This window comes from Manis pentadactyla, chromosome 9 (assembly GCF_030020395.1).
Source record: "Manis pentadactyla isolate mManPen7 chromosome 9, mManPen7.hap1, whole genome shotgun sequence".
NCBI lineage: Eukaryota > Metazoa > Chordata > Mammalia > Pholidota > Manidae > Manis > Manis pentadactyla.
Window position 1 is genome coordinate 15,660,698 of NC_080027.1, and position 25,636 is coordinate 15,686,333.

Consider the following 25,636-nt stretch of genomic DNA (forward strand, 5'->3'; position numbering starts at 1 on the left):
CATCCTCACATCTAGAATATAAACCGACCAGTTGCCTCAGCAGGGGAGCAACACCTCCTCCCAGATCAGGCCTGAAGCAAGGCTTGCTGGGAGTAGAGTCTCCTTGAGTCCTGAAGGGGTGCTTCTCTAGGCCCACCCAGGCCGACATCCCCTCCTTCAGTTCCCAGGGGACTCCCATTACCCTCTAAGGCAGGTCAGAGGAACCAAAGAGGGACCCTCCACCCTCCCACCACCTCCTGAACTCTGGCCGGGCCACTGTGGTTTCAGGCCAGGATCTCCTCGCTGCTCCCTACAGAGATAAGGAAAGAACTCAGTATCTGTTGGCTGGACCCGTGGCTTCTCCATCTTTCTCTGGTTTCCTCTTTAGGACTGGAGAAGTCTCTCCAAGTCTAAAGGGCCATGGCCAGTCCCAGCCTGAGAGAACTGAGCCCCAGTGTCTTCTCACCCAGTAACTGTGCCTCTGACAAGCGACTTCCTCCCTCCCGGTCTGTTTCGTTGGTCCACCAAAGAGCAATACCATCCCAGCCCCTCTCTGCCCTCTCATACAACAGCCTGCAAAGCTGACGCCTGGCTGCTCTCAGGGTGCTGCCGAAGGGAGGTGCTACATCCGTCCCAGGCACGGAAGGAATGAGCCCACCCCCTCGTGGTCACGTGGCCCCCACTCTGGCGTGAAGGGGCCACCGTGCTCCCGCTCCCAGCTCCTGGATGGGCAGCTGCTTCCTCACCTGTGCTAAGTACCCCCACCTGAAGCTGCCTGCCCTGCCCGTTTCTGCCCCATCAATTTCTCAAAACCTGGCTAAGTATCCTAGTAAAAGGTTTTTGGCTTCTGAGCTCTGTTCCAGAGATTGGAGGGGACCCTCAGGTCAGGTAAGTAGCCTCAAAAGCACCCCTTACCAGAACTTCTGTGCAGGCTCTTTCTGGGAAAACAGCTCTGGAAAACTGGGCCTGAAAGCAGGGACAGCTTGGCCCGACAGGTGGCATCCCCTTGTCATGGGTTCAGGTCTCCTCCTGAACTTGTCATCCCTTCTGCCTTTGCTTCCTTGGGACTGTTTGTCCATGCCTACATCAAGAGATTCACCCACCCCTCCATGTGCTGAGACGGCTGTCTTCTGGTGTTTTTCTCCTACAAATTCCTGCTGGATTTCCCTGCTTTCTGGAAAGCCATGCTGGGCTACTTTCCTCTCCTTCCCCCACCAAGTCAGCCAGAAGGGCAACACTTAAGCACGCTGTATGCCCCAGCGTGGGGCTCCCCTCACCCTCTGTGTTCCTTGAAGATGCCTCCTCCCTGTGTTTGTGTCCTGTGTGTACGTATTGTGTCTCGTTTAGAATGTGAGCCCCCTGGGCAGGGATCCCTGTCTGAATACGTGTTCTATGTGGCACACCCAGGTGTGCTAATAAATGTCCATCCTCAGAACAAGAGTGCACAGGTGTCTTAAGGAAGCTTTGGGTCAGAGGGCTGAGCAAGCCCATGTGGTGGCACCGGAAGCAAGGAGGTGCTTCTGGGCAGGATCTCCAGTTCCCAAGTCCTGAGGGTGGGCAGGAAGAGGGGAATGGCAGTAACAAAACTAGGAAAGGACCCAGCTCCCAATGCCACCCTCATCTCTGCTGCTCTGCCAGCCAGGAGTCCCCAGAGGGCAGGAAAAGCAGGCTACAGTTCCCACCCATTCCGCATCTAGACCTGACTGCCAGCACAGGATGGAGGGGATCTCCCATGGTGCGGATCCAACACGGGTTAGGAGGCCTAAGACCCATTTATGGGCAAGTGTCTTCCCTGCGCCTGTCCCTTGCCCTGCCATCGCCTCTGCTCATTTGTTCTCACAGTCCCCACTGCCTGCCTTCCTTCCTGCTCTGATCACTGACTTTCTTGGCCGTGCCCTGCATCCCTGGCACAAACAGCTATTCCAGAGCTTTCCTGCCCTGTTTCCCCAGACTCAGTGGCCTTCCCACTGCTGACTGCCCTGAGGATAACGTGGGGGGAATAGAGACATGGCAAGTGGTTCATTGTCACAAGTGCCCCTCCAAAATTTATCTCCCCTTCTCCCTGTTCCCCCAAGGCCCATTGAGGAGTCACAGGTGTTAGGAGGGGGCAGGCTAGGACTCCCCATGCTGTACTATCTCCATCACCAAGGGGAGCCGACACCCAGTTGTCCCTAGCAACAGCCCCCTTCTTACCCTGGTGTCCCCCTCTCTGCGTGGAGGCAGAGACCCTCAATAGTGCTCTCAAGCCTGGCATTAACACCTGCTTTAACCAAACTTTAGCTTCCCAGGAGGAACTGGCTCCTGATGGTGGGGTGAGTAGCAAAGCCAGAGACCAGGCCTTGACAAATTTCTCTTCTCTCTCCCCGGGGAAAAGCAGCCTCTGCAGCCCTGCTTGTCTGGTGAGCAACCATGGAGAAAGATGCCATTTTGACAGCAAAAGGCAGGGCCCTGTGTGCTCTGGGATGGCCTTGGGGGACTCATCGCAGGCCTTTGCCCCCACCTAGAGTTCCCAAGCAAGTGCAGCAGGGGAAGAGGTACAGGGAGACAGACCAGAGACAGGCAGGGAATCTGAGCTCCTAGTGCCAGCAGTTATTCCAGGGTGACTGTGGCTCCGCCTGCCCCCTAACCTCCCTGTCTTAAGATTTGCACAGAGGGAAGGTAGACAAACCCCAGGTTGTGTGCAAGACTGAAATGTACCATCAGATCTAAATAAACCCAATTCCTTGTGTGAGATGGAGAAACTGAGGCCAGGGTGGGGATGCGGGGGGTGGGCAGGACTTGCTCAAAGTCACTCAGTCAATAACAGAACTAGGACTGGAACCCATGCCTTCTGATCCCAGGCCCAGAGCTATTTCCCCTGTGCCATGATATGAATCACAGGTCAGAGGACAGTGTCTGGTCAACTGCAGCTCCTATCCTACCTGAGTAATATTAGATCTCATATTCCTTCCTCCAAGTTTCCAGACCCCAGGAAGGCCCACTGGCCCTGATGGAGCCTCAACAAGGGTGAGCACGGGCACCTGAGGAGCCCTGGGAGGGATCAGATCTGCAGCCAAGCCCCAGACGCCTCTTCCTCCTGGAGATGGAGGCAGCCTCCCATGTTCCCTACCCAACAGTTCTTTCTGTCTATTCAAGGCTTTCTCTCACTTGCAAGCTGACTGACGGCCCCAGATCCACCCAGCCTCCTCCTAACTCAGGCCCAGCTCAGGGGCCAACAGAGCTGCCGGACTGTGCCTGACCTTGGAGCCTTGTATGACATCAGCCCAGTAGCCATGGTGATGGATGCTTGAGGTTTTATAATTTTCTTCCTTTTTAAAAAAATCTTTAAATTTTTTTTCTCTGAACAATAAGAGGAGAAAGTAATACCATGGCTGAGTAAAAAAGAAACTAAGAGAGAAAGAGACAGTGAAAGAGGAAATGGAGTGAGTGACATGGAAGGAAGGAAGAATAGGGGCACAGAGCGGGAGGAGGGGGCCAGTATAGTGAAAGAATAGAGGTCAGCCCAGCTTGAGGGAGATTCAAAGTCATTTTAAGAGTCAGCAACCTGGGAATTAAGCTGGAGAAGACTGAGGAAGGGGTGTATGGGTTGGGGGTGGGGGGAGCCTAGCAGGCAGAGTAAAAGCTACAGCAAGACAGAAACCAGCTGTGAGTAGTCAAAGCCATCTGTGACCAAGGACAGGCACTTGTTCCCCAGACAGGACGTAACAGTTGGCTGGGGACAGCCTGACGCAGAGCTGGGGCACATGGACAGAGGGCAGTGCCACAGGGAGCCAGGTTCCCTGCAGCGATGGGACCTGGTACTTCCAGTACTTATAAATAAACAGGCATGTGGGAAACGCACATTCTTTCTCCAAGAAATATAATTTATGTTTACAGCCAGTTTTTTTCTCCCTAAAGAAAACACTACCATGTGGGGCTGCTGCCCCTGACAGTGTCCCTGAGTGTCCCCAGCCCTGGCCCCGTCCTCCCATTATTGCTTGAGTGGGAAAGATCTGGCCCTGGGAATTGCACAGTGAGGCCCCACTCCTCAGCCCCTTGAGGCTGTCCCTGGTGACGAGCGGAGGCACACAGTGCTCGTCCCATGCCCCATGCCGTGCCAGCCACACTGACTGTGCCCATTTAAGGGAATGGAGAGTACAGGCAGCGGGAGAGGCTCTGGAGCAGGCTCCCAGAGCAGAGAGCCTCTCTCTTCTGTGCAGGAGGCCCTAGAGGCACAGTGGCTTCTTTTCAACTTGACAGCTGGAAGGCTCAGGCTGTGGAGAAGGGAGGAAGAGCTCTCTGCTCCCAGCAAGATTCCAGGCACAAGCTGGGAGAGCAGAAGAGAATAAAAGGCGGGGGTGGAGACCCTGCCTTCTGAGCCTCCCTTCCCCATACAAATTTTAGGGGGCATGGGAAGGGAGGTATGTACGATGAGCCCCGGTGGAGGGGCAAGAGCAACTGTGGTGTTAGGGCCCCAATCCCAGTTTCCCATTCCTGTCCTGGGCACCAGCCCCAACTTCAAGCCCCTGCTCCTGGCCCAGGCCCTCCCCCAAGCGCACTTCTGCCTCACAAAGGCATGCAGTCCACCCAGAGGTAGTGGCTCCTGCACCAGAAAGGGTGGGTCCAGGAGTTCCAAAGTCCAGGAGGAAGGAGGCTGGTGGTCACCCAGACCCAGCCAGAGGTGATGATTCCACAGACAGCGGTGACCCTGGTGCTGGGAGGAAGCTGACACCTCTACAGTGTTGTCAGTGACTCTGTCAGAGACTAGTTGGACCTGTAAGGGGACTGGAGGGAGCGGAGACTTCTTGGTCTTAGAACTGCCCAGAGATCAGCCAGGAGGCAGTCATCTTACTACCCTGGAATATCTGAAGACAGTCCCCGGGCCTGCCTGTCCCCCACAGATCACTCAAAGAAGCCTCTCTGCTGCCCCAAGTAGGAGCCCACAGCTCCCACAGACCTTCCCAGAGCCCCTCCTCCCAGAGTGGCGGAAGTCCATCACCCAGAGCACAGGCTCAGGTGCCCAGTCCTGGAGCGGCTTCCAGGGCTCGGAGGCTGCCCTCGGGGGGGCCCAGAGCCCGGGAGACCCCGCCCCCTATGAGCAGGTCTTCCTCCTCCTCGTCGTCGAAGGCCCGCGCTGGGCACCGAGGCCGCGGCCGAGGCGTGGGCTCGTCGCGCTCGGCCATGCGTTCGACTGCGCCCTCGCCCACGAGGAAGACGGTGTCCGCGACGCGCGGTGGCCCAGTGACCGGGTTGTGATCGTAGGAGAAGACGCGCAGGGCGCGAAGAGGGTGCAGGTCGGGGAAGCCGCCCAGGCGGTTGCGGTCAAGGTCGAGGATGTGCAGGCGGCCCATGCGCAGCAGCGCGGGGGGAAACTCCTCGAAGCGGTTGCCGTAGAGCCAGAGGCCGCGCAGGCCCGTCATGCGCGGCAGCTCGGCGGGCAGCGCGCGCAGCCGATTGTCGCCCATCTGCAAGGACTGCAGCGCCACTAGGCGCAGCAGCGGCCGCGGGAAGCGCCGCAGGAAGTTGCCCTCGATCCAAAGGCAGCGCAGGCTCTGCAGCTGCGCGAACTCGGCGGGCAGAGCCAGCAGTCGGTTGCCACCAAGGTAGAGGCGCGTGAGGCGCGGCAGGCGACACAGGCCGTCAGGCAAGCGTTCGAGTTTGTTGAAGTCCAGAGCCAGGATGCGCAGCTCGCGCAGCTCCTCGATCTCCTCCGGCAGCTCGCGCAGCCCGGTGCCGCTCACGTACAGCTTCTGCAGGCGGCTCAGCGCGCACACGGCGCTGGGCAGCCGCCGCAGCCGCCTCCCGCTCAGCTCCAGCTGCTGCTCGCCGCCGCGCAGCTGCTCCTCCGCGTCCGACGGCAGCTCGTCCGGCGTGGACTCGGCGATGCCCATGGTCACGGGCCCCGGCCGGGGCCGGCGCCGCCGACGCGGTCAGACATCTCTGCGCCCCGCAGCCTCCCCGACGGGGCCGAGGCCGTGCCGACTCCGGGGCCCCCCGCCCCGGCCTGCCCCTGCGCCGGGAGGGGGGCCGTGCAGGGCCGGGAGGAGGCGCCCGCTTGGAGCCCCGCCGCAGCGCGCCGTTCTCCGCCGCCCGCCCTCGGGCCTCCCCCGCTCCCTCCGCCGGAGGCCGACTGGCTTAGGTTCGCGCTGACTCTCAGCTCAGCGACCCGTCGCCCTGGCAACCCCCGACGCGCGTGCGGCTGCCAATGAGACGGAGGGAGGGCGGGGTGGGGCGGGGCCAAGGTGCCACCAGAGCCTGGTCCTGGCACCCGGGCCCGACCCCCGTCGGCGCTTCCGGGAGCCAGCGCTCGCCAAGGGAACCCAAGGTCGACGCCCCGCAAGCCTGGCACTATGCCAACACAGCCCCGACGTCCGATACTGTCTACACCTCCAGACACAGCAAACTGTTTGTTGTGGGGTTGTGCGCGTCCAGAGAGGCATGTCCCGGAAGGACCCAAGGATCGAGGAAACGCTGGAGTGGGACCCAGAGCTCTGGACTGCGGCTTTCGAGGAGGAACTGAAGAGCAAGATCACTGCCAGCTATTCAGGCCCAGAGGCTTGCCAGTCTCCCTGCGGGGGTCACTTTAGGATAGTAACTCGGAACGGTATTACTTTCTGGTCCTTTCCAGGGTATTAGAGGATTTGCAGGGACCCAGGGGTTGGCTCCGTCCCTCTCCCCGCCCCGGATACCCCCATTGCCCAAACAAATCCCCCGTTAATGCACTCACGCCCCTATCTCCTGCCATGTCTCCCCAGCTGCGCTCAAGGTCTCGCGTAGCTGCCGTGGACAGAAGAGTGGGCAAGTGAGCCGCCTTTGAGCTCCGCCAACGCCCGCTCCCATCGTGTAACTCCTCCTGCGCATGCTCCCACAAACAGGCTGGCGCCGCCGCCTTCTCCGCTCCCATTCAGAGTCCTGCCAGACTCCTGGCAGAAACACTCGCTCCCATTTATTGTGCTCCTGCCACGTGCCCAGAACTCTGCTGACAGCGTGGCACTGAATCCTTGCAACACGCCTATGAGGTAGGTAACCGTCGTTACCCCAGTCTTAAAGGGGGAGAAACTTAGGCTCTGAGAGGTTTGACTTGAGCTGGGTGACTTGCCCAACGTCACCTGGTTGTGAGTAGCTGGTATTTGAACCCAGGCAGTCTGCCCTTAACCGTACCCCGCCAATAAATAGAAATGATGATGACGCCACCTCTCGCAATGAATTCCCTCACAACGCAGTCACTAACTCTAAGGCTAAAACTTTCAAGTAAGCATTATTAATACCACATCAAAGATGAGGGAAGTAACCCCGGAGCGATTAGGCAACTTGCTTAAGGTTACACAGTGAGTAGGATTACAGCCAGGCAGCTGGGTCTGCGGACTCAATGCCTTTTCCGTGGTGCTTTCCCTTGAAAGTAGCTGTGTGACCACGTAACTGGCTGTACAGACAGACCTCTGGGCAGCAGCCAGCCCTCTGCCCCCCACACTCCCGGCCCCACTCAGGCAGGGAGGAAGGCCCCCCCAAGGGCTGAAACCAGCAGCTGCAACATGATGGCGATATCCCCTATGACGTAAGCTCCACAGGGCAGGCAAGTTAGTCTCCTTCCTCGCTGGGACAGGGTCTGGCATATAGTAAACGTTCAATGAAAATTTTTAACGTTTTTTTAAATGGAGGCAAACTTTACATACTGTGAAATGCATAGATTGTACGTGTACAGTTAGATGAATTTTGACAAACGTAAACACCCACATAATGTTTCCTTTACTCAGAAGGTTCCCTTGTGCCCCTTCCAGTCAATCCCCACCTTGCAGAGGCAACCAGGATCATGACCTCTATCATCATGGATCTGTTTTGCCTGTTCCTGAATTTCATATAAATGAGATTATTTAGTGCCTACTTTTCTGGCTCCTGGCTTCTTTTGCTCAGATACTCAATATGTATTTTTGGGGCAAAGGTATGAAAGGGCAGAGCAACAGCAGTTGTAATCAGGCAAGGAGTGTCATGGGGTAAACAGGTGATGGGGACCCAGAGGCAGGTATTGCTCTGAGCCAGGAACCAGCCATGGGACCCTGTCCTGGGAGTGAGACTGACAAGATGAAGACGAGACTCCAGGCTAGGTAGGGGCCTCAGGCAAAGAATAGGTGGAGCCCAGGCTCCAGACGAAAGGTGTAGAAGGATTCTGAGCCCCAGCCAGAGGGGTTCCAAGCTCCTATGTAGGAGCCAATCCAGCTCTCTCCCTTCTACTCATTTGGGAGAACTTCTTGGTAGAGGTGATACCTCAGAGACTAGAAAGCTCAGGAAAACCCAGCCAGGCAGATGGAAAGAGTATCACAAGCAGTTTCCCCAAGGGAACATTCACTGTGGAGGAGGAAGCCCAGCCAGCCCCCTCCACACATGCTCAAAGCTGGCACTCCATCATCAGGCAGCCCTCTGGGGCTCTGCCAGCAGGGGCAGGGGCCTCATGAGTCCCTGCAACTCATACACCAGCCTAGCAGAGCTTCCTGGACCCAAGGACACGGGCGACTAGCCCTCTTCTTTCTGAGGTGTTTTTTCTTGCTCTCTGTAGATCATGTACCTTCACCTCCCACCAGGCCCTGCTCAGTGGGTAAAGGTAAAATGTGCTGGCATTCCAGGCCCACGCAGGCTGGCAGCGGGCAATCATGTTGATGAATCACACTGGCACTGCGGGTGCCCAGTCCTTGTTGAGGCGTCAGTAATGAATTAGCTTCATCCCCAGCACGGAGCCTCTCAGCCTTTCTCCAATCTCCAGGAAGGCAGGAAACTGAGACCTGGGAAGGGGGAGCAGGGGAGCAGAGGGGGCTCCAGCAGCTCCAGGAATGGGCCCAGACTCCAGTCATTGCCTCTGCCCATACACACAGGAAAAATGCCCAAAGCACAGGTCTCGCAGGCCCTGAGACCCCGCCTCTTCATCCCTAACCATGAGTTATAACTGTCCAGCCCACCTCCAAATCTGTATTTTTTAAAGAAAAATTTTGAAATTCAGAAAAGTACAAACTCTCTGTGATAAACACCCCTGAGCCCAGAATTCAGCATTGACAATTGTTCACATCTTGTCATACTTGTTTTCTATCCATGTTCTTTTAAAGAAAAGGAAGAAACCCACCAAGGCCCCCTCTTATTCCTGTGCCCTCTTTGGGGCAGGACCACTGTGGCTGCTGGCCTTGAATAAGATCATGGAATGTTTGCATCATAGTTCTTAGAAAGCGAGGGTTTGAGCCTATTGGAGCCCACCACAAAACGTTAGGGCAGGGAGGGTGCTTAGCTCCTCTGGGAGATCACAGGCTCTGTTAAATGTCTGCAAAATACTAGGGAACCTCATCCTAGAAAAAAGTGCATAGAGGCAGGAACTCACCCAGTGAGGGGTACAATTCCCATGGGTTCTTGGTCTCCTGGGGGGTCTAGTCCAACTCTCTCATTGGTATAAAAAGAAAGTGATGATGTCCTTCATGCCATGGCCCACTCTCCTTACCTGCAGCCCCCAGAACTTGAGTCATTGCCTTCATTCAGGTATTCATTCAACAAACATTAAGCCCCTACTACTTGTATGCTTAGGCACTGGGGAGTACCGTGCATGTGAATGTAATAGATAAAAACACCTGCCTTTGTGGAATTCATATTCCCATGAGTAGAGATAATCAACATAATGCATTGTGCAGTATGTCAGGCAATGATCAGGCTATGGAGGAAATAAAGCAAGGAAGAGAGAGAAGGGGGCCTGGGGACTCCGCTTAGAATGGCCACAAAGCCTCATGGAGAGGATGGCCTTTGAGCAAAGATGGCAAAGAGGAGAGGGAACAAGCCACACAGACAGATTTCCAGGGGGAAATGAGTTCTGGGCATAGGGGAGGGCAGTGCCAAGACCTTGAGGCGGCAGCAGGCCTGGGTGTGTGGAGCAGCAGGTAGCCCTGGGAGACGGGGAGCACGGCAGCAGATGAGGTCAGAAGGAGAAAATGAGGAGGGGGCAGACCCGGAAAGGTTATAGACGATCTAATGCACCTTTACCACAGCTTTCCCAGGCAGTTACTAAGTCCCCCTGCTTTGCAGATGAGGAAACATATTCAGAGAAGTAGCTTGATCAAGTTCACGCAGCTGGTGAGGGGCAAAGAGAGTTCGTCTTATTGCAAAGCCTGGGCTTTCCTACTATGTCTCAGAGCCTCTTTCGGCTGGGAGAAATTGGAGAAACCACCCAGGGTGCCCAGATGCTTGCCCATGTCCTGCAAACAGCAAGAAGATTTCTAGGACTGACCTCCTTGGAGATTTTGATCCCAGGCTCCAGGGCTCTCAGTGTGTTTGCCCAACTGGGGCATCCTAGCACCCGTGGGGCAGGCCTAGGAACCTCAGGACAGGTTGACAGGTTCAGAAGGGCAAAGCAAAGAGGCTGCCATGTCCAGGGCACCCTAGGGCTGTGATATGGGCTTGGGGTTTGCCTGTTAGCAAATTCCAGGCAGTCCCTGGCCCACTGTCAGCACAGAGACCTTCACCAGAGAGCCAAACTCATGAGGCTAGCCATGAGGCTGCTCCCCAGACCCCCTGGAAACTGGGGCTCAGACATGCCCTGATGATCACATTCCCCTGGAACTTGGGCTCTGAGAGCAACCTGCCTGCTTCGTTGAAAGCTGAGAGTTCTCCCCCGCCTCCTAGGGACACCAGAGCTGGTGCAACAGAGGCCAAGGGAGTGAAGCCGACTTGTGCCCAGGGTTACTCCTCCAAGCTGTGGCTAGATACCTGACCCACTAACAGGTTCTATTAGGCCTCATGTTACAAAATAGGTTCTGGGCATGATGGCGCCTTTCTCCCAGAGGAGGCCACAGGAGTCATAGCAGCTACCTTCCTAAATCTGTGGTCATGTGCAAGTTGAATCTTCTGCTCTGAGACTATGGACCCAAGTCCCCATCATGACCACCAAGGAATTGCCTGGCCTGGTCCCCCTCCCTGTGGCAGGGGCTGCTGAGGGTCACAACCTCTGCACTCAGCAAAACTAATTTCCTCAGGCCACAGGGGTGTGGCCCCGGATTGAGCACTGGAGCGGTGGATGACAGAAGTGATACATGCCACATCCACGCACGATCTTCCACTCTTTTATTTTCTAGTGTTAAAGGTGGAAAGGAAACTGGATCCCCGAGTCACCACTTGAAGATGAGCTACTTGATCCACATTTGACTGTGAAACAAATGAGAAACACATTTTTAAATATGTTTAGCCATTAAACTTAAGGGCTGCTTTTTACAGAAGCAACCTGGACTGACTAAAATACTTCCTCTCCATTTCTCCACCAAGCCAGTTTCTTTCCACCCCAGGACCTTTACGCACGGCGGTCACCCCTCTTCCCACTCTACTTGGCTCACATTACTCGTCCTTAAGATGTCAGCTCAAGCCTGTCTCTCTCAGAGAACACTTCCAGGATCCTCTAGAGCACATCAAGACCCCATGTTAGAGATTCTTGAGCCCCACATTTCGCCTTCAGAGTACATATGCCAGTCATGATGAAATAGATGGTTAACTATGAATGATTTGATTGAAGTCTGGTTCCCCTGTACTAAGATCGAAGCTCCATGGGGATAGGGACCTTGCTCACTGACGTCCCACAGTACTCAGCCCAGCACCTGTTGAATCATACCTGTCCAATGAATACGTGTTGAGTGACTGAGCAGAGGCCTCTCTCCCATGTGCTCCCCGAGGCCATCTGTTCCACTTGAGCTACTCATCCTTTCTGAAATGTTCACATCTGGAAAATGAGCCCAGGGCTAGGGTGAAGCAAGCAAGGCCAGGCACAATCTAGGGCGCAAAATTTAAGAGAGGGGGGCAAAAAACTCAGTAATTGAAATAAATAATAGTTCATCACAATTTGTTTTAAAATGTAAAATTAATGCAAAACATCTATGATGAACAAAATATTAAATTTAAAAATAAAGACAGGACCAGTGCCAGTGCTGTGATGACCCTTTCTGCATCTTCTCTCCCAAGCCATAGCCAATATTGGGGCCTGAGGCAAAAGGAAAAATCAGTAGTACTGACCCTGTCTTCTCTTAAAGTGTTGATACTTTGTTCATTGTGGATTTTTTTGCATTAATTTTGATATTTTAAATGCTCACATTAAACTATTATTTATCTCTGTCACAGAGTTTTTTGGCACTTACTTTAATTTTGTGTCTAGGAAAATGCCCTGTTCACCTCACCCTGGTCCCAGCCCTGGAATGGGCACAACCATGCCCTCCTTGAAGCAGCATGAAGCATCAGTGAGCTAATATGGGCGCTGGGTATTATCATTCGCAGACACTGATATTCCACTGCAGTCAGTCTCTTCATATCCATTCCTCTCCATCCAGCCGCTAAGCTACCCACTCTCCAAGGGACACTCAGAACAAAGAGTCAAATCCTTGGCTTGAGTTGCAAAAGAGGCCTTGAAACCCGGAGCTCAGACTACTGCCCGGCAAGAACCAAGGTTTTGAGAGAGAAATCTTTTTTGTAGGTCTAAAGGCTTAGCTTTGAACTTGGAGAGCAGGAAGCTGATGCTTTGAGCCCTGGAGTGGGAAAGATCGCGTCATCACAGACCAAGATGCCGAAAGGAGATAAAAGCTCAACTGGTAGGTGGGAGCAAAGGGGGCAGAGCAGCGTCCCGACTGGTGAGCGTGGCCCTCACCGAGGAGCCACACCCACCCCGGGCTTAGCCCGAGGGTGGTGCGAAAATGTCCCTGGTACATCTGGGGGCTAGCAGTGCAGGCAGGACCTGCAATTCTCGTACTGGGTGTGGCCTGAATCCTTTACACACCCCTGTGTTAGGAGGGTGAGCATCCAGAAATTTCTGCACCTCCAAGATGGATTTGGCATGCTGAGAGCCAGCTGATGGACCTGGAGGGGCTGCCTGTGTGGTCCACGTAAAGCAGCTGAAGAACTGATTGTGTGACCTGGCAACCAGAGGTCAGAGAGTCACAGTGGCTTCCAGGCACATGCGAGTATAGATGACCCAACCCACAGAGATCACACATCCCCGGGGGAGTCAATACAGAACGATGCCTCTCGCCAAAGAGCAAGCTCCATAAATATACACACCGTCCTGGAAGGAGGAAAGGGAGGAGGGGCAGAATTCTTGACCTGATTGGCTTGGAGTCCTGAATGGACAGTTCAAATCCAAAGGACACTGAGTAGCACTGGAAGCAGCCAGATGGATGTCTTTGCTAAGGTCAGTTACAGACAGACCAACCAAGGTCCATTTCTGAGCTCCCTGTGTGTGCCTGTGAAATCCACACCCTCTGTGTGCCCGGCTGAGCAGGTGGTACAGTGCACAGTGGAACCACATCTAAGGGGACCCTGCTTGCATTGGGACCTCAGACTGGTACACTATGAAGGCGGTCGAGGAAGGACATCTTTCCCATGTCTCACAAAGTTTCCATAAGGGCCAGCAGCATCCCTGCCAGGTATGTAAGGCACGCAGCTCCCAGGAGGCACTCCACACATGCTTATTCTCTTCTTCTCAATGGGAACCCACGTGTGGAGGGCATTTGAATCCTTTGGGCCTCCCAGCATCCCCCTATGTTGCAGAACCCACATGGCCAACGGGGAAGCTGAAAGTGCTGGGAACTTTCCCAGCTTCCTTTGCAAATGGGGTGCAGACATGTGACCTGGGAGCCACGCATCAGAAGTCCCCACCCCTGATTTTGAATCGGAAATGAGAGGTACAGAGCCAAGGGACGGAGCAGAACCCCTCCAGAGGATGGAGGACGGGTGGAGGTGGTGGCAGGAGGTGTGGTACCAGTGCCCAGCAGTTGGTGGCAGGGAGAGCAGGCTGTCTCAGGGGGCCCAGTCCACAGTTCTTGGCTGGGTAGCCTCTAAGCTTTATTCTCAGGTCTATCTGAAGACCCGGTGAGTTCCAAAATCTTTTTAATAAATTCCTCTTCTGCCTCAATTAGCCAAAGTTGGTTTCTGTTGCTTGCAGACCCGTCTGACTGCTACCCGACATGGTCAGACTTCAACCTACATGGTGATGGGAGCCATGTGATCACAGTGGGGCAGCCATGGCCCCACCACCCCAGGGTCTCCACCACCCCAGGGCCTCCACTGTGATACCCAGGAGTCTCCACATGACCAAATGCCTCATACATATTCGGGAATAAGTTGGCCCACGTTTTTCAATGCCAGCCTCCTGCCCCCAGGTCGGGGCTTTCCTGGGTCTGATTCCTTCTCTGTCCTTGCGTATTTGGCTGTTTGGGGGAACATATCCTCAAGAATGGGTGGCCCTTCAGATGGTCAGGGAGGAAATTAGGAATCGGGTTCCGAGTTTCAGGCCCTCCGCCTGTCTGCGTTGTAGCATACCCACCATCCCGCAGCTCCTCACACAGACCTTCCTGCTACCCGCTGGGCCTCCAGTTCCCAAGGACAGATGCCTTTTCCCAGCTGGCCATCTGTCAAGCCCATGAGCTGGTAGCTGTGGGTGTCACCACATGACCCAGGCCAGCTGTTACCTGTCAACATCAGTTGCCACAATGTCATGACGGGCAGCAGCCTCACACATGTCCACATGCGTCAGAAGTGGGGCCCGGTTGCGTGGCACCCAGCATCTGTCCTGATCTTGCTGTCCCATCAGCCCTTGGGGCTCCACACCCCCACAGCAGTGCCGTCTGCACAGCATCCGCCTGCATCCCCGGACTTCCCCCAGAGGGGGGGGCTCCTCTGTGTTCTTGCTGAAAAGACGATGGCCCACAGAATATTCCCAGCACCCAGCAGGCTGTGGGAGCTTAATAAAGGTTAATCATCCTCACTGTATACCTCAGAATGTTTCTGAAATATCTGTGGGGAGGGGCAGGAAGCTTCTGGTAGCAGCCACAACAGGCATCTGATGGAAGGAGTGACCTGCTTCAACACCAAGCCTGGTTTCCAAGTGAGAGGAGAGGCGGGCAGCCTCCAGGAGGGGCCAGCTGAGCTTGGCCTCAGAGACAGGATGGGGCCTGGCCCCCTGAAGGGACAGCCTAGAACCTCCAGGGAAGGCGGTACAGGTGAATCATGCACCATGCTCTCCCAGACAGAAGGCTCCCATACCTACCTGGGACTGTTCCCTCTCCTTCAGCATCAAGGTAGCTACATTTGAGAGCTAAGCACTGCATACATCTCCTCATTTAGCCCACAGGGGCTGTTAGCCGCAGCTCAGGTCGGTGAGGCGGCCTCCTCAGCTGGTGGCAGGAGGCAGCCTTGGGGGTGGAGAGCTGGGATTTAAACCCAGGCAGTCTGACTCTGGAGCTCACCCTGGACGGCTACCCTCTGCTGACTGCCTGGGCCTGGGAGAGGAAAGGGCACTGGGCTGGCAAGTCTCAGGGGCAAGGAGACAGTGCCTCAGAAAATGGAGCCGCACTGTCAGCACCCACACCCACCTGGAAGCATGGAGCGGGGGTGATGTGGTGAAGGCCTGTCCCCTCAGCGGGGTTCCAGTAACCTGAGCAGCCACAGGGCAGAAAGTATCCACCCTTCCTGATGGATAGGCACTGACTCAACCCTGGTCTTGGCATCTACTGGGGATCAAGATTGGAATGTGGAGGCTTTCGGGGCACTAGGGAGGAGCTTGGTTGGGGTTGGCCAGAGGCTGGGCCTGGTGTGTGGGGAGAGCAAGGGGCACATGCAGAGAGAAAGGCGGCCGTTCTGAGGGGCCACAGCCATGGCACCCAGGCAATGGGGGTGGGGACGTACGGCAGGGTCTCAGCTGATACACCGTATAGATGCACAGAGCCTGGGTGACTGACGCCCTGGGGCCAGGGCAGGTGACAGAGGCCCGCATCTGGTGCCACAGCTGGCAGGCAGAGGTTGTTCCCTCCTGACCCAATAGTTACTGAGCACATGTGAATGTGCCAGGCCCTGTCCTGGGCTTTGCAGTTTCCGCTGTGAAGACAGACATAGTCTGTGCCATTATTGAACCTCATGGTCGAGTAGGGGACAGAGAAAGGCTCCTTAGCACGGCCTTCACAGCCCCTGCATCCTGGCCAACCTGCCTCCTCCATGGGGAGCACAGGGTGCTGCTCGGTGAACTCGCCGTGGGTGGGGTCTACAACTCCAGCACAGGAAACATCGTCGGGTGGCCCCAGAGCACACGACCTGGAAGCTGGGTGCAGGACAATAGGATGGGGGAGATGATGGAGAGAAGGTGTAATCAGGCTCCAGTGTCCCCGACACCATATCCCCTGTTGAGCCAGATGGAAGTAGGGTGAGCAGAAACTTGAGCTGTAAAAGGACACCAGTGGGAAGAAGGCAATGGAGAGGTGACCTGAGATGGGGTGGTGCCTGCTTATGTGCACAAACGTGGGTGTGTATGTTTATCTATCTGTTCTGTAAGGCTCTGTACGTCTGTTTTGGTGTGTCTGTGTGTCCATGTCTAAGTGTGTCAATGTGTCCATAAGTCTGCATGAACAAGCATCTTGGGTGTTTGTGTGAAGATCCGTGTGTTTTTGTACACGTTGGTTTTGTGCTTCTGCATGTTCTTGTGTGTGGTTGTGGTATTGAGTCTATGAGCGTTTGTTGGCATTTGTGCATCTGCATGTGTGAGCATGTCCTCAAGGGTCTGTATGCATCTTTACTTGCATTTGTGTGTGCTTTGGCGGGGGGACTGTGGGCGGGAGGGGCTGGTTGATCTACCTCTCCCCCGCTCACTATGGCCAGGCCACATTGGGGCGCAGATGGCAAGTCTCTGGTTTGGTGACTCACTCCTAATGCTGGGGACCACGGACCAGCAGGCCTCACCCACAGCCTATAGGGCTGTTGCTGGGTCCTGAGTCTGGCTGGGTTTGCAGCCGAGGGACTCTGTGTCCCCTACTCCCTCCTCCAGTGCTGAAGCCAGCTGGAGCCACCCACATACCACATGGAGCCCCAGCCAGGCCGAGGACGGCCCCCAGGCTGCCGCTCAAGACTGTGGGGTGCAGCCAGGACCCAGGGCAGCAGAGCTGCTCCCCGGACACCCTCTAAGGGGCAGGGGGTCGGTGGGGGATAGAGGAGCAGCCCATGGGCCCCTGAGTCTGCCCCTCTGCCGTCTGAGGCTGCTGCCGTCTGTCTGTCCTGTGTGACGTCCAGCAGCTCGTACACCCTTCCTGGGTCCAGGTTCCTCGTTTATGAAATAAGGGGCTGGTGCTAGCAGGGCCGCAGCATAGAACTGCACACACATCCCCGTGGAGGTGAGAGAAGGCACTGAGAGGCAGCCCGCGTGCAGGCTGCGGGCTCCGGGGTCAGGCTGCGGCACCCGGAGGGAACGCTGCCTCTTTCTTCCCGCAAAGTTTGGTCTGCAGGACCTGTGCTCACAGCGGGGCTCTGCCTGGGGGTGTCTGGTTCCAGTTCTCACAGAAGGGCTGCCCTGAGGCTCCAGCCTTGTTGACTAGCCCCGCCCCTCCCGGTGCTGGTGTCCAGGCGTCTGCCCACTGTGGACCCCCCTCAACACGTGTCGAGAGAAACTTCTGGGACTCCTGCTGCCCCGCGGTCCTGCCCTCTCCTTTAACCCTCCCGGTGCGGGCGCCAGAGGGGCCCCGGAAGTCCTGCTCTGAACCCCTCCCCCCACCCCACCCCCGGCCCACATTATAGACCTGATAACAGGCCTCTCCACCCGCCTCCCTCCCGCCCCTGCCCCCTCCCCGTCCCACCTGCCCGCACACTCTCCCCCCACTCCCGGGGGTTCCCGCGCCACACTCACTGAGCGCTCAGCACAGGAGCACAGGCCGAAGAGTCCTCGCGACGGGAGAGGAGAGGGAGTCTCCAGCGGCGGGGTGCCCTTCCAGAGTGTCACCGAGAGTCCAACCCCCCCCCCGATTCCCGATCTGGCCCCATTCCCCCACCCCTGCACCCCGCTCGCCCTCACCGGTCCTTTTCCCAGCACCCCAACAGTCACAGCGCTCTGCTTCAGTGCTCTTTATTTCATTAGGCAAGTAGCCAGGGGAGTCCCAGTGGGGAGGCGGTGGGACTGGGGGAGAGCAGCCAGCTCCCGTCCTGTTGGAAGACCTGTGGGGGCGGCAAAGGAGGCCTGGGGAGCTGTGGGATCATTCTGTGCACCTGCCCCACTCCCTGAGAGGTCCCTGCTCTCCCACCCTCTACTAAGGGGCTGGGGTCTCCAAGCAGGGCTTGCTGCACCCAAGGGTGGGCATGTGGGGCTGGCCCACAACAGAGGCCACCCCACCACGGGGAGCCCCGGCCCCTTACCCAGGCCTCAGGCTCAGCTGGGCGTGGTGAAGCGGCTGCTGGGAGGTGTGGCTCCGTAGAAGGGGTCCGCTGAGAGCGGCGTTCTGCATTGGGATGGGGTACAGATGAGGGAGCGGTAGGATGGGGAGGCTGCCCCTCTTCTGCCTGCCCCTCCCTGGGGGGCCAGCACTCAGCCAGGGCAGCCAAGCCACAAACATCTTTGCCTGCCGACTCTGAGCCATCACGGGTATAAGTGTAATTTCTGAGGAACGGAATTAGCAGAAAGGAGTCAGCATAAGGCAGAGCCACAGTCCGCTCAGCTTTGTCCCCACCCTACACGCAGCCCGCAGGGAGCAGGTGTGGGGCTACGGGCCCCTGGGAAGGTTTGCCAAATCCCAGGGCACCAGCGGTGGGGTGGCGTGGGGGGCAGCTGTTCAGAGGGAGGGCAAAGAGGGGTGGGGCAGGAGGAGCCCACGTGGGCAGGAGAAGCAATGAACAGGCCAGAGAGAGGAGACGGGCCTCTCAGGCAGATGGAGGAGGAGAGGCCTGGGGAAAGGTCTAGATGCAGCCTAGATGAGGCTGGCCCCTGAGGGCACGGGAGAAGGGACAGAGGCCAGCTACCTTCCCACGTGGGGGGGCGAGCGCCGCAGGCTGTCTGTGGGGTTGGGGGAGGCTTCCATGCATGTGACTGGCTGTTTGAGGGCGTAGCCCCCGAGCTTCTGGGGCTGGACACCACGTCGAGTCCAGCCTTCACGGTCTAGCCCCCTGGGGATGTTCTCGAAGTACCTGCAGCACAGGAGGCCTTGGTGGGCAGCCGGCCTCTGCCCTCCTCCGCGGCCCCTCCACCTTCTCCAGCCCGAGCCCCGGCTCCAGCAGAGCACAAACGGCCTCAGGTTCCTGCAGCGTCTGGCCCTGGGGCATGCTGTCCCCTGACAGGCACTCCCTAAGGCCCTGTCCACTTGGGGCACCTTCCCTTGGCTCTGCCCCTATGCCGAGACAGCACTTTGGAGTGTCAAGGACTGTTTAAGTGACGCCTCCCTCCCTGGGCTATGAACTTCTCAGGGGCTGAGGGGGATGGCTGGGGCGGGGACCCCCACCTCATCCATTTCTCTCTAGGCTTTCAACTTTTCTTCCACTTGCCAATATTTCCTGAGCACTGGGTCAGGTTCTAAGGTGCCAAGATGAGTAAGATGGGGGCCCCACCCTTGAGATTACAAAATGAGGGTGCAGAGAGAGAGAATGAGAAAAATTGGAGAGTACAACCCCTGGTGGCTCTGGGCGCACCAGGGAGGAGCAGGTGCCTGACACCTGGCCTGAGCTCAGGAAACACCTACAGGCAGGTGAGAAAAGGGCCCAGCAGAGATGGCTGGGGCTGAGGGGCTGCTGCAGCCACAGGAGGGGGCGTTGCCCGGCGACAGGCAGGGACACAGCTGTCCCCCAACACCCCCAGGGAGCCTCTGTGCCTCCCCCTCCCCCTCCGTGGGAAACTGAAACAGACACAGGGGTCCTGCACCACCTCTTCCCTCTGAGCCTCGGGGTCCCCATCCAAAAGAGGGGGAGTTAGCCCTAAGGAAGAGGGGGCATCTTAGGAGACCGAAGAGTTGTGGGGGTAGTGTGGACACAGATGACACATGCTGACACATAGATGGCAGATGCCCTGAGGGAGGCTTTCTTCCCAGGAATGATACCTCCTTGTCCCACCCCTGCAATGCCCTCCCCAGTCCTGGCCCTGGGGGCCCCCCATGGCTCTAGGGCCACTTCCTCCTGGAGGCCTTTCCTGATGACCAGGACACTCACTCCTTGCCCAGGACTTACACAGAGCTTACCTTCTGAAGGAGAATGGAGCCCACCTCCCTGGACTAGATGTTGTGTCTTAACAGATGCTGTTGCTCCACCTAGACCCCCCTGAACCCCCTTATTCCCTGGCCCACCAACCTGGCCACCAATGACCTGCACTGCATCTGTGTAAGAAGGCTACCCTTGGGGTGTTGGAGCCTGCTTTGCCTAAGGAAGCAGGTAACTGGGATTTAATACCGCCCCTGGGCACAGCCCTTAACCAGTGACTGAAGGGTGTGAGGGTATGAACACCCCAGCTCTCTCAGCCCTTGGCAGGGATAATTCTGAATTGTGTGTTTGCAGCATTCCAGAGTCTCCCCACAGGATATGTGTCTTAATAACACATCCACAATAACACAGCCCATATTGGCTGCCTTCCCTTCCCCATCCCACTTCCCACTCCCCCATATCCCCCAGTAAAGGGCTTGCACGCAAATCCTTCGCTCAGGGTCTGCCTCTGGGAGAAGGCATGTTAAATCAGTGCTGGTTTTTCCCATGAGGCTGTGCACTCACTACTTGTCCCAATCTCAGTCTCCCTACGGGTCCAGCTTCATAACCCTGGATATGGGCAGGGAAGGGGGTCTCACCCTTGGTTGTAGGTGGTCAAGTAGTGATTATCCTTGTCGGGGTCATAGGGGCTCGGGACATAGCTAGGGTTGTTAAGGCTGAACCCTGTGGGCTCCTGCACAAGAGGGATAGAGGGGACCTGTCAGGTGAGGAGGGGGTGGGGACTTGGGGGGGAGGCTGGGCGCCCCAGACCTCACCTTGCTCCCCACAGTCTCCCGGCCAAGTGGGGCGACATTTGTCTGCTGTGCTCTCTGCAGGGGCTGGAATTGCCGGCGGCTCGTGCTGCTGGGTTCTGGGCTCATACTGACCTGTGGGGGACAGAGCCACCAGGAGGCAGCCAGGACAGAGGGAGGCGCACATGCAGCTCCAACCTGCCCCTGAGTATGGGCAGGGAAGGGGGGCTCTAGTTCTTCCCCTGCAGGCAGGCTGACTTCACTGTTCCAAACATGCCCCTTCCCCCCGAGCCCCGAAGCCTCTACCTGTCGGTGTAGGAAGGCCAAACGTCCCAATTCTGCCCATTCCTCAGGGCCAGGGTCTGATGCTGCCTCATCTAGGAAACCCCCCTACCTCCTCCCCTGAGTGCTGCCCAAGGCCACTCACTCTGGGGTTCAGAGTCCTGTCATTGGTGCGGCTGAAGGCTGTCTCGCGCTCGGAGCCCCTGGCCAGCGTTGGCAGGAATTCATCCCCCTAAGGCAGCAAGGCACCAGGGCCTGGGCCTTCCAGGGCCTTCTAGCACACCATTCTAACCACCCCCAGGAGGACCCCAGCCTGGGCACACAGACGCCCCTTGACCCAAGACACCAGAGGCTGGGTCTTCCAGCGCATCATCCTGACCACCCCCAGGGGGACCCCAGCCTGGGCACACAGACGCCCCTTGGACCCGGCTCAGCTTACATGAGGGTGGGTCATGGGGAGAAAGTCGGCCTTGGTGACACTCCGGCTGGGGAGGAGAGGCTAGAAAGAGGCCGGTGGGGGAGCATCAGCCTGAAGAGGCGGCTGCCCCCTTGTCCTGAGCACAGATGGTGTGATGGGGTAACTGAGGACAGGGGAGAATGTGGGGAGGAAGGAGCGGAGGGCAGCACAGCCCTGGGTTCTGACTGCGCTCTGAGGGACACTGGTTCTGCCCCTTCTCCTCTTTGGACCTCAGTCTTCTCATCCACAAACTGGGTGAATTGGACCAAAGGAGCAGTTTTCACCCAAGTTCCTTCATCCGTGTTTGAACAAAGGCTTCTGCAGCTCAGATTATTTAAAAAAGATAGAAACCCCCAGATGGAGGGCTTTGGTCACCCTGAGATTCTCATGGGGCTCAGCCTGACTAACCGGGTTCCCAGGGAGGGCCTGGGAGGGTGGCTGGAAGACAGTCAGGTTCTTGCTAGATTCTTCCGTGAAGCCAGTCTCCTCCTTGGCGCCAATTGATCTCTTCTGCAGGAGATCTGCCAAAGATAGCCTCCTGTGCTGCCCCTGCCACCAGCCCCCCCGCCCCCCCAGGGCCTGCAGAGGCTCAGAAGAGTCCCAGCAGGGGTGGAGGGAGGGAGCTGCTCCCAGGATCTGGAAGCCTGAGCCACCGGGATCCCCGGCATCTGGACTCCGGAGTGCAGGGCAGAGCGGAGCAGAGCCGGGCCTGCAGGGACAGAGGCGCCAGGCCCAGCTCAGCGGCCCTCCTGAGCAAGCATTTGTCCTCTGGGGCTCGGCAGGCCCGTGGGCTGAGTTCAGCCCAGCTCCCCAAGCTGCCTGTATGCCCTCCTTTCTTTCACTGGTGCCTTCTCAGTCCTGTGCCAGCTCCAGGTGCCCCAGTGTCTCTCCTAGGCGTGGGGGATAGGGAGGTGTGGTGGGAGGGAGGCATGAGCTCTGAGACATGCCTACCTGGTTGGTTTGAGGGCTCCTTGAGGTATTTGGAGCTATACTCAGAAGTCATGAAGCGTGGGCCCTGGAACACAGAGGGTGGAGCAATGGGGGACCCAGGCATCCCAGGGCCTGGAGGCGCTCTGCATACACCCCGTTCTGAGGAGCAGGGCCGGTGCAGCAGATCCCACGGCAATGACAGCTAAGCCCCATTCCATACTGGACTCCTGCTAATGACCAGAGGGCTTCCAGAGTCCCCGGGCCCAGCACAGGAGGGGCCCAAAGAAAGGAAGAGGATGAGGGGTGAAAACGGGGACCCCCTTCACAATCTGCTTCCTGGGGCTCAGGGCATCGGCATGGGGTGGAGCTCAGCAGATTGTGCTAAGACATGAATAAGAAAGCCCAGGGTGACCACTTTGATGCCATCTTGGAAATGCCAAATGGCCACTCCTCTGGTTCTCCTTGGTGCCCTGAGCCCACGGCCAGTCAGTGCCTTGGACGAGTCAGTGCAGCACCTCTCAAGGAGCCTAGCTCATGGCCCTCTGGGGGGCTGCCTACTCACGTGTCGGGCGTTCTCCCACTCCACTGAGCCCTTGCCCTGCTGCTGGTGGTGCGGTGGCCAGTCCTTGGGTTCCAGCCCTGTGATGGCCTGGGGCCCATAGTCCTGGGTGTCAAAATGGACCTTCCTGACCTGGGAGGAAGGAATGGCTGATCACCCCTCCAGGTGAGGCACTGGCAGTCACATCGTGACTCAGATTCTGCCCTTGACCCTCACAACGTCTGCACAGCAGGGGTCCCTTTACAGTGCTGTCATGTCCCTCCTCTGCTCAGAGCCCCCTGATTCCCATCCTGATTGCAGCCCACAGGACCGCAGCTCATCCCTCGGCTCCAGCCACCTGCCTCTCGCTGCCCTCCTCCCAGCAGACCTCCTGCCTCAGGTCCCTGCGCTTGCTGTCTGCATGACTGGGCGCACACTTCCCTCACACCGTTGTGTTTGGAGGAGCACACCCCCCTCAAGTCTTAGTCTAAGGTCTCTTTTCTGGCCCTCCTTCATTTCTGCTTCATCCCCGCCCTTCCTTGTGCTTTTGCCCCAGCACGATCACCTTCAAATACAGAAGAGATGTTCAGAACATACTGGTTGAGTGAATGAATGAATGAATGAATGCCTTAGCATCCATTCTGCTGCTGCTGCCGCTAAGGACAGTGGTCATGAAGATGACAGAAGTGAGACAATGGCAACAGTGAATGTGATGACGGCAGTGTGGGTGGTCTGGGCCTGGAGACGTGGATGGGACGGATGATGGACATCATGGGGCTGGGACAGGATGGGGCTGGGGCCAGAGATGGGGATGGTGGAGATGGCAGTAGCGACAGGAGGGGGAGGTGACGGTGGGAATGAGGACAAACGTGGCAAAGCGAGTGGCGCCAGCCAACGGTGGCTCCTCCGTGCCCAGTCTTCTCAGCCTTGGCCGGTTCTTGGCAGTGCAGTCCCACCCTGCTGGAGGGCTCCCCGCCCTCTCCTCCACTCAGCCTCCCTCCACCCCAGCCTAGCCACTGCCCGCCTGCCTGGCCCTGGCCCGGCACCTCCTTGGTGGCAGTTGCTGCACTGGGCTTTTCCCGAGAGTAGCCGGAGCTGGTCTGGTGCATGTTCCAGGGCAACGGATATTTGTCATCAGGCACCTCCAGGGGGCGGTAACTCTGACTGGTCACAGTCTGGAAATTGTGGCGGACTTGTTCCCTGCGGGTAGGGCAGAAGCAGGAGTTATTACCACCCAGACCACCTGCCTTTGTCCCTTGGAGGCAGCAATACCTGTCTCCAGAAATTTCCCACCTCCCTCAAACCTCCCACAGGTGCCTCAAGAGTCCACCTGCCTTTGGGCCCCAGGCTGGGCACCATGCCCTGAGTCCCCCCAGACCCCAGACCTAGGTCAAGCAAGGCTCAGAGTCCCCATGCACAGAGCCTGGGGTTGGCCTGACGAGCAACAATGGCCCTGAGAGCAAAGGCCCAGCAGGGCAGGGGTGAGAAGGGCTTGCTCAGAGCATACCCCGCGGCTGGGCTGTCCAGGGCATCAAGATTGGCTCGGTAGGAGACCACGGGCCGGTAATTTGATCTGTAGCCCGTGCCTTGGTGACTGCCCACGCGGGGCCGGAAGTCCTCCCGACCTGCCAGAGGAGAAGCAGGTCAGCAGACGGGCAGCCGCGAGCTGGGCTTCCCAGGCAGGGCCAGCACTCCCCTCACCCCCTCCGCCCCGAGGGGCCCAGGGGTTCCTGTGATGGAGGAGGCACAGAGCCAGGGCAGGAACAAGGGGGAGATAGGAGCCGGGAAAGCCTGGCCCTTTGGGATGGTGGCAGCAGGAAACGGAGTCAGTGGGGTGGACACAAGGTCAGTGTGGCAGGATCGCAGGATAGATTTACGGGAGGGAAAGCGGGGCAAAGCCTGCCTGACAATACAGGTGTGCCCACCGTCCTTGGGGGTCTCAGGGGTCAGATCAGTTCAGTGTGCTGGTGGCTCTCTGAATATGTGATAGGCCGGAGCAGCTGCTCCTCTCCCATTGGGAGGGTAACCCACTCCTGCCCTGTGTTGGGGGGTGGCTCCTACACAAAGGTGCCCTCACCGTAAGCTGTGCAGTAACTGGTAGCATAGAAATTCAGAGGGTCCGTGCAGCCCCCTGAACTCATCTTCACATAAGGGGAGACAACCCCCAGCGGGAGCTTCCCCATTATGATGCTGTGGGGCAGGGCCCCGGGGGGCCTAGGAAGGAAGTGCAAGGAGCCCATTGGTCCAGCAGCTCAAGGGCCCTGAGCCTGCCCTAGGCCCAGGCTGCAGAGACCACAGGGGTGATCGGACCCCACCCAGCCAGCCCCTTCCCCACAACCCCCCACCCCGCCTGTCCCTCTCCACCATTGTCAGCACTTATGGGCACAAGTGCCCATTTCCCTTCCCTACGCCTTATTATTACCTCCCCATTTTATAGCCAAGAAGCAGGTTCCAAGTGATGAAGGATTAGCTCCTAATAGGTGGATTCAGACCCAGGGTACCTGACTTCTCAGCCTCCTTTCTTAACCCCCGTACGTCCTCCTCTGGGGACTGAACAGCCAGACAACCTCCCTCCCAGGAATTCTTGACTCCCCAAGTCTCTCCCTCAGCTCCCTCAGCCTTGCCCCCCTCCTGCTAGAAGTTATTTGGCTCTGCGCCAGCCCAGCCGCAGCTGGCCCCACCCTCACCTGCCCTCCGCAGTGGCTCTGAGGTCGGGCAAGAGGCTGAAGGAGGCAGGAGCTGCTCCAGAGA

At 57.5% G+C, this 25,636-nt stretch overlaps 2 protein-coding genes across 2 annotated transcripts; both read right to left on the bottom strand.

The window, feature by feature from the left end:
• Positions 1 to 3,683: 3,683 nt before the first annotated feature.
• On the bottom strand, positions 3,684 to 6,974 carry LRRC10B (leucine rich repeat containing 10B). Its single transcript, XM_036925215.2, has 2 exons — positions 6,686 to 6,974; positions 3,684 to 6,539 (listed from the first exon to the last, which is right to left on the bottom strand). Exon 2 carries the CDS (start codon positions 5,847 to 5,849, stop codon positions 4,971 to 4,973), a length of 879 nt encoding a protein of 292 aa, XP_036781110.1. The 5' UTR covers positions 5,850 to 6,539; positions 6,686 to 6,974; the 3' UTR covers positions 3,684 to 4,970.
• A 10,889-nt stretch (positions 6,975 to 17,863) lies between these two features.
• On the bottom strand, positions 17,864 to 25,636 carry SAXO4 (stabilizer of axonemal microtubules 4). The gene is made up of 13 exons (XM_057506559.1): positions 25,573 to 25,636; positions 24,963 to 25,099; positions 24,393 to 24,510; positions 23,932 to 24,085; positions 22,910 to 23,038; positions 22,369 to 22,432; positions 21,826 to 21,938; positions 21,400 to 21,459; positions 21,106 to 21,192; positions 20,703 to 20,813; positions 20,526 to 20,620; positions 18,724 to 18,888; positions 17,864 to 18,206 (listed from the first exon to the last, which is right to left on the bottom strand). The coding sequence occupies exons 2-13, from the start codon at positions 25,066 to 25,068 to the stop codon at positions 18,137 to 18,139; spliced, it is 1,272 nt and encodes a 423-aa protein (XP_057362542.1). The 5' UTR covers positions 25,069 to 25,099; positions 25,573 to 25,636; the 3' UTR covers positions 17,864 to 18,136.

Excerpts from the sequence above, each read along its gene's own strand:
- LRRC10B (XM_036925215.2), bottom strand. The coding sequence starts at position 5,849 with ATGGGCATCGCCGAGTCCACGCCGGACGAGCTGCCGTCGGACGCGGAG.
- SAXO4 (XM_057506559.1), bottom strand. The coding sequence starts at position 25,068 with ATGGGGAAGCTCCCGCTGGGGGTTGTCTCCCCTTATGTGAAGATGAGT. Across the intron at positions 18,889-20,525 it reads TTGACCACCTACAACCAAGG|GTACTTCGAGAACATCCCCA; the intron begins GTGAGACCCCCT and ends CCTGTGCTGCAG. Across the intron at positions 18,207-18,723 it reads TCGCCCCCCCACGTGGGAAG|AACGCCGCTCTCAGCGGACC; the intron begins GTAGCTGGCCTC and ends ATCCCAATGCAG.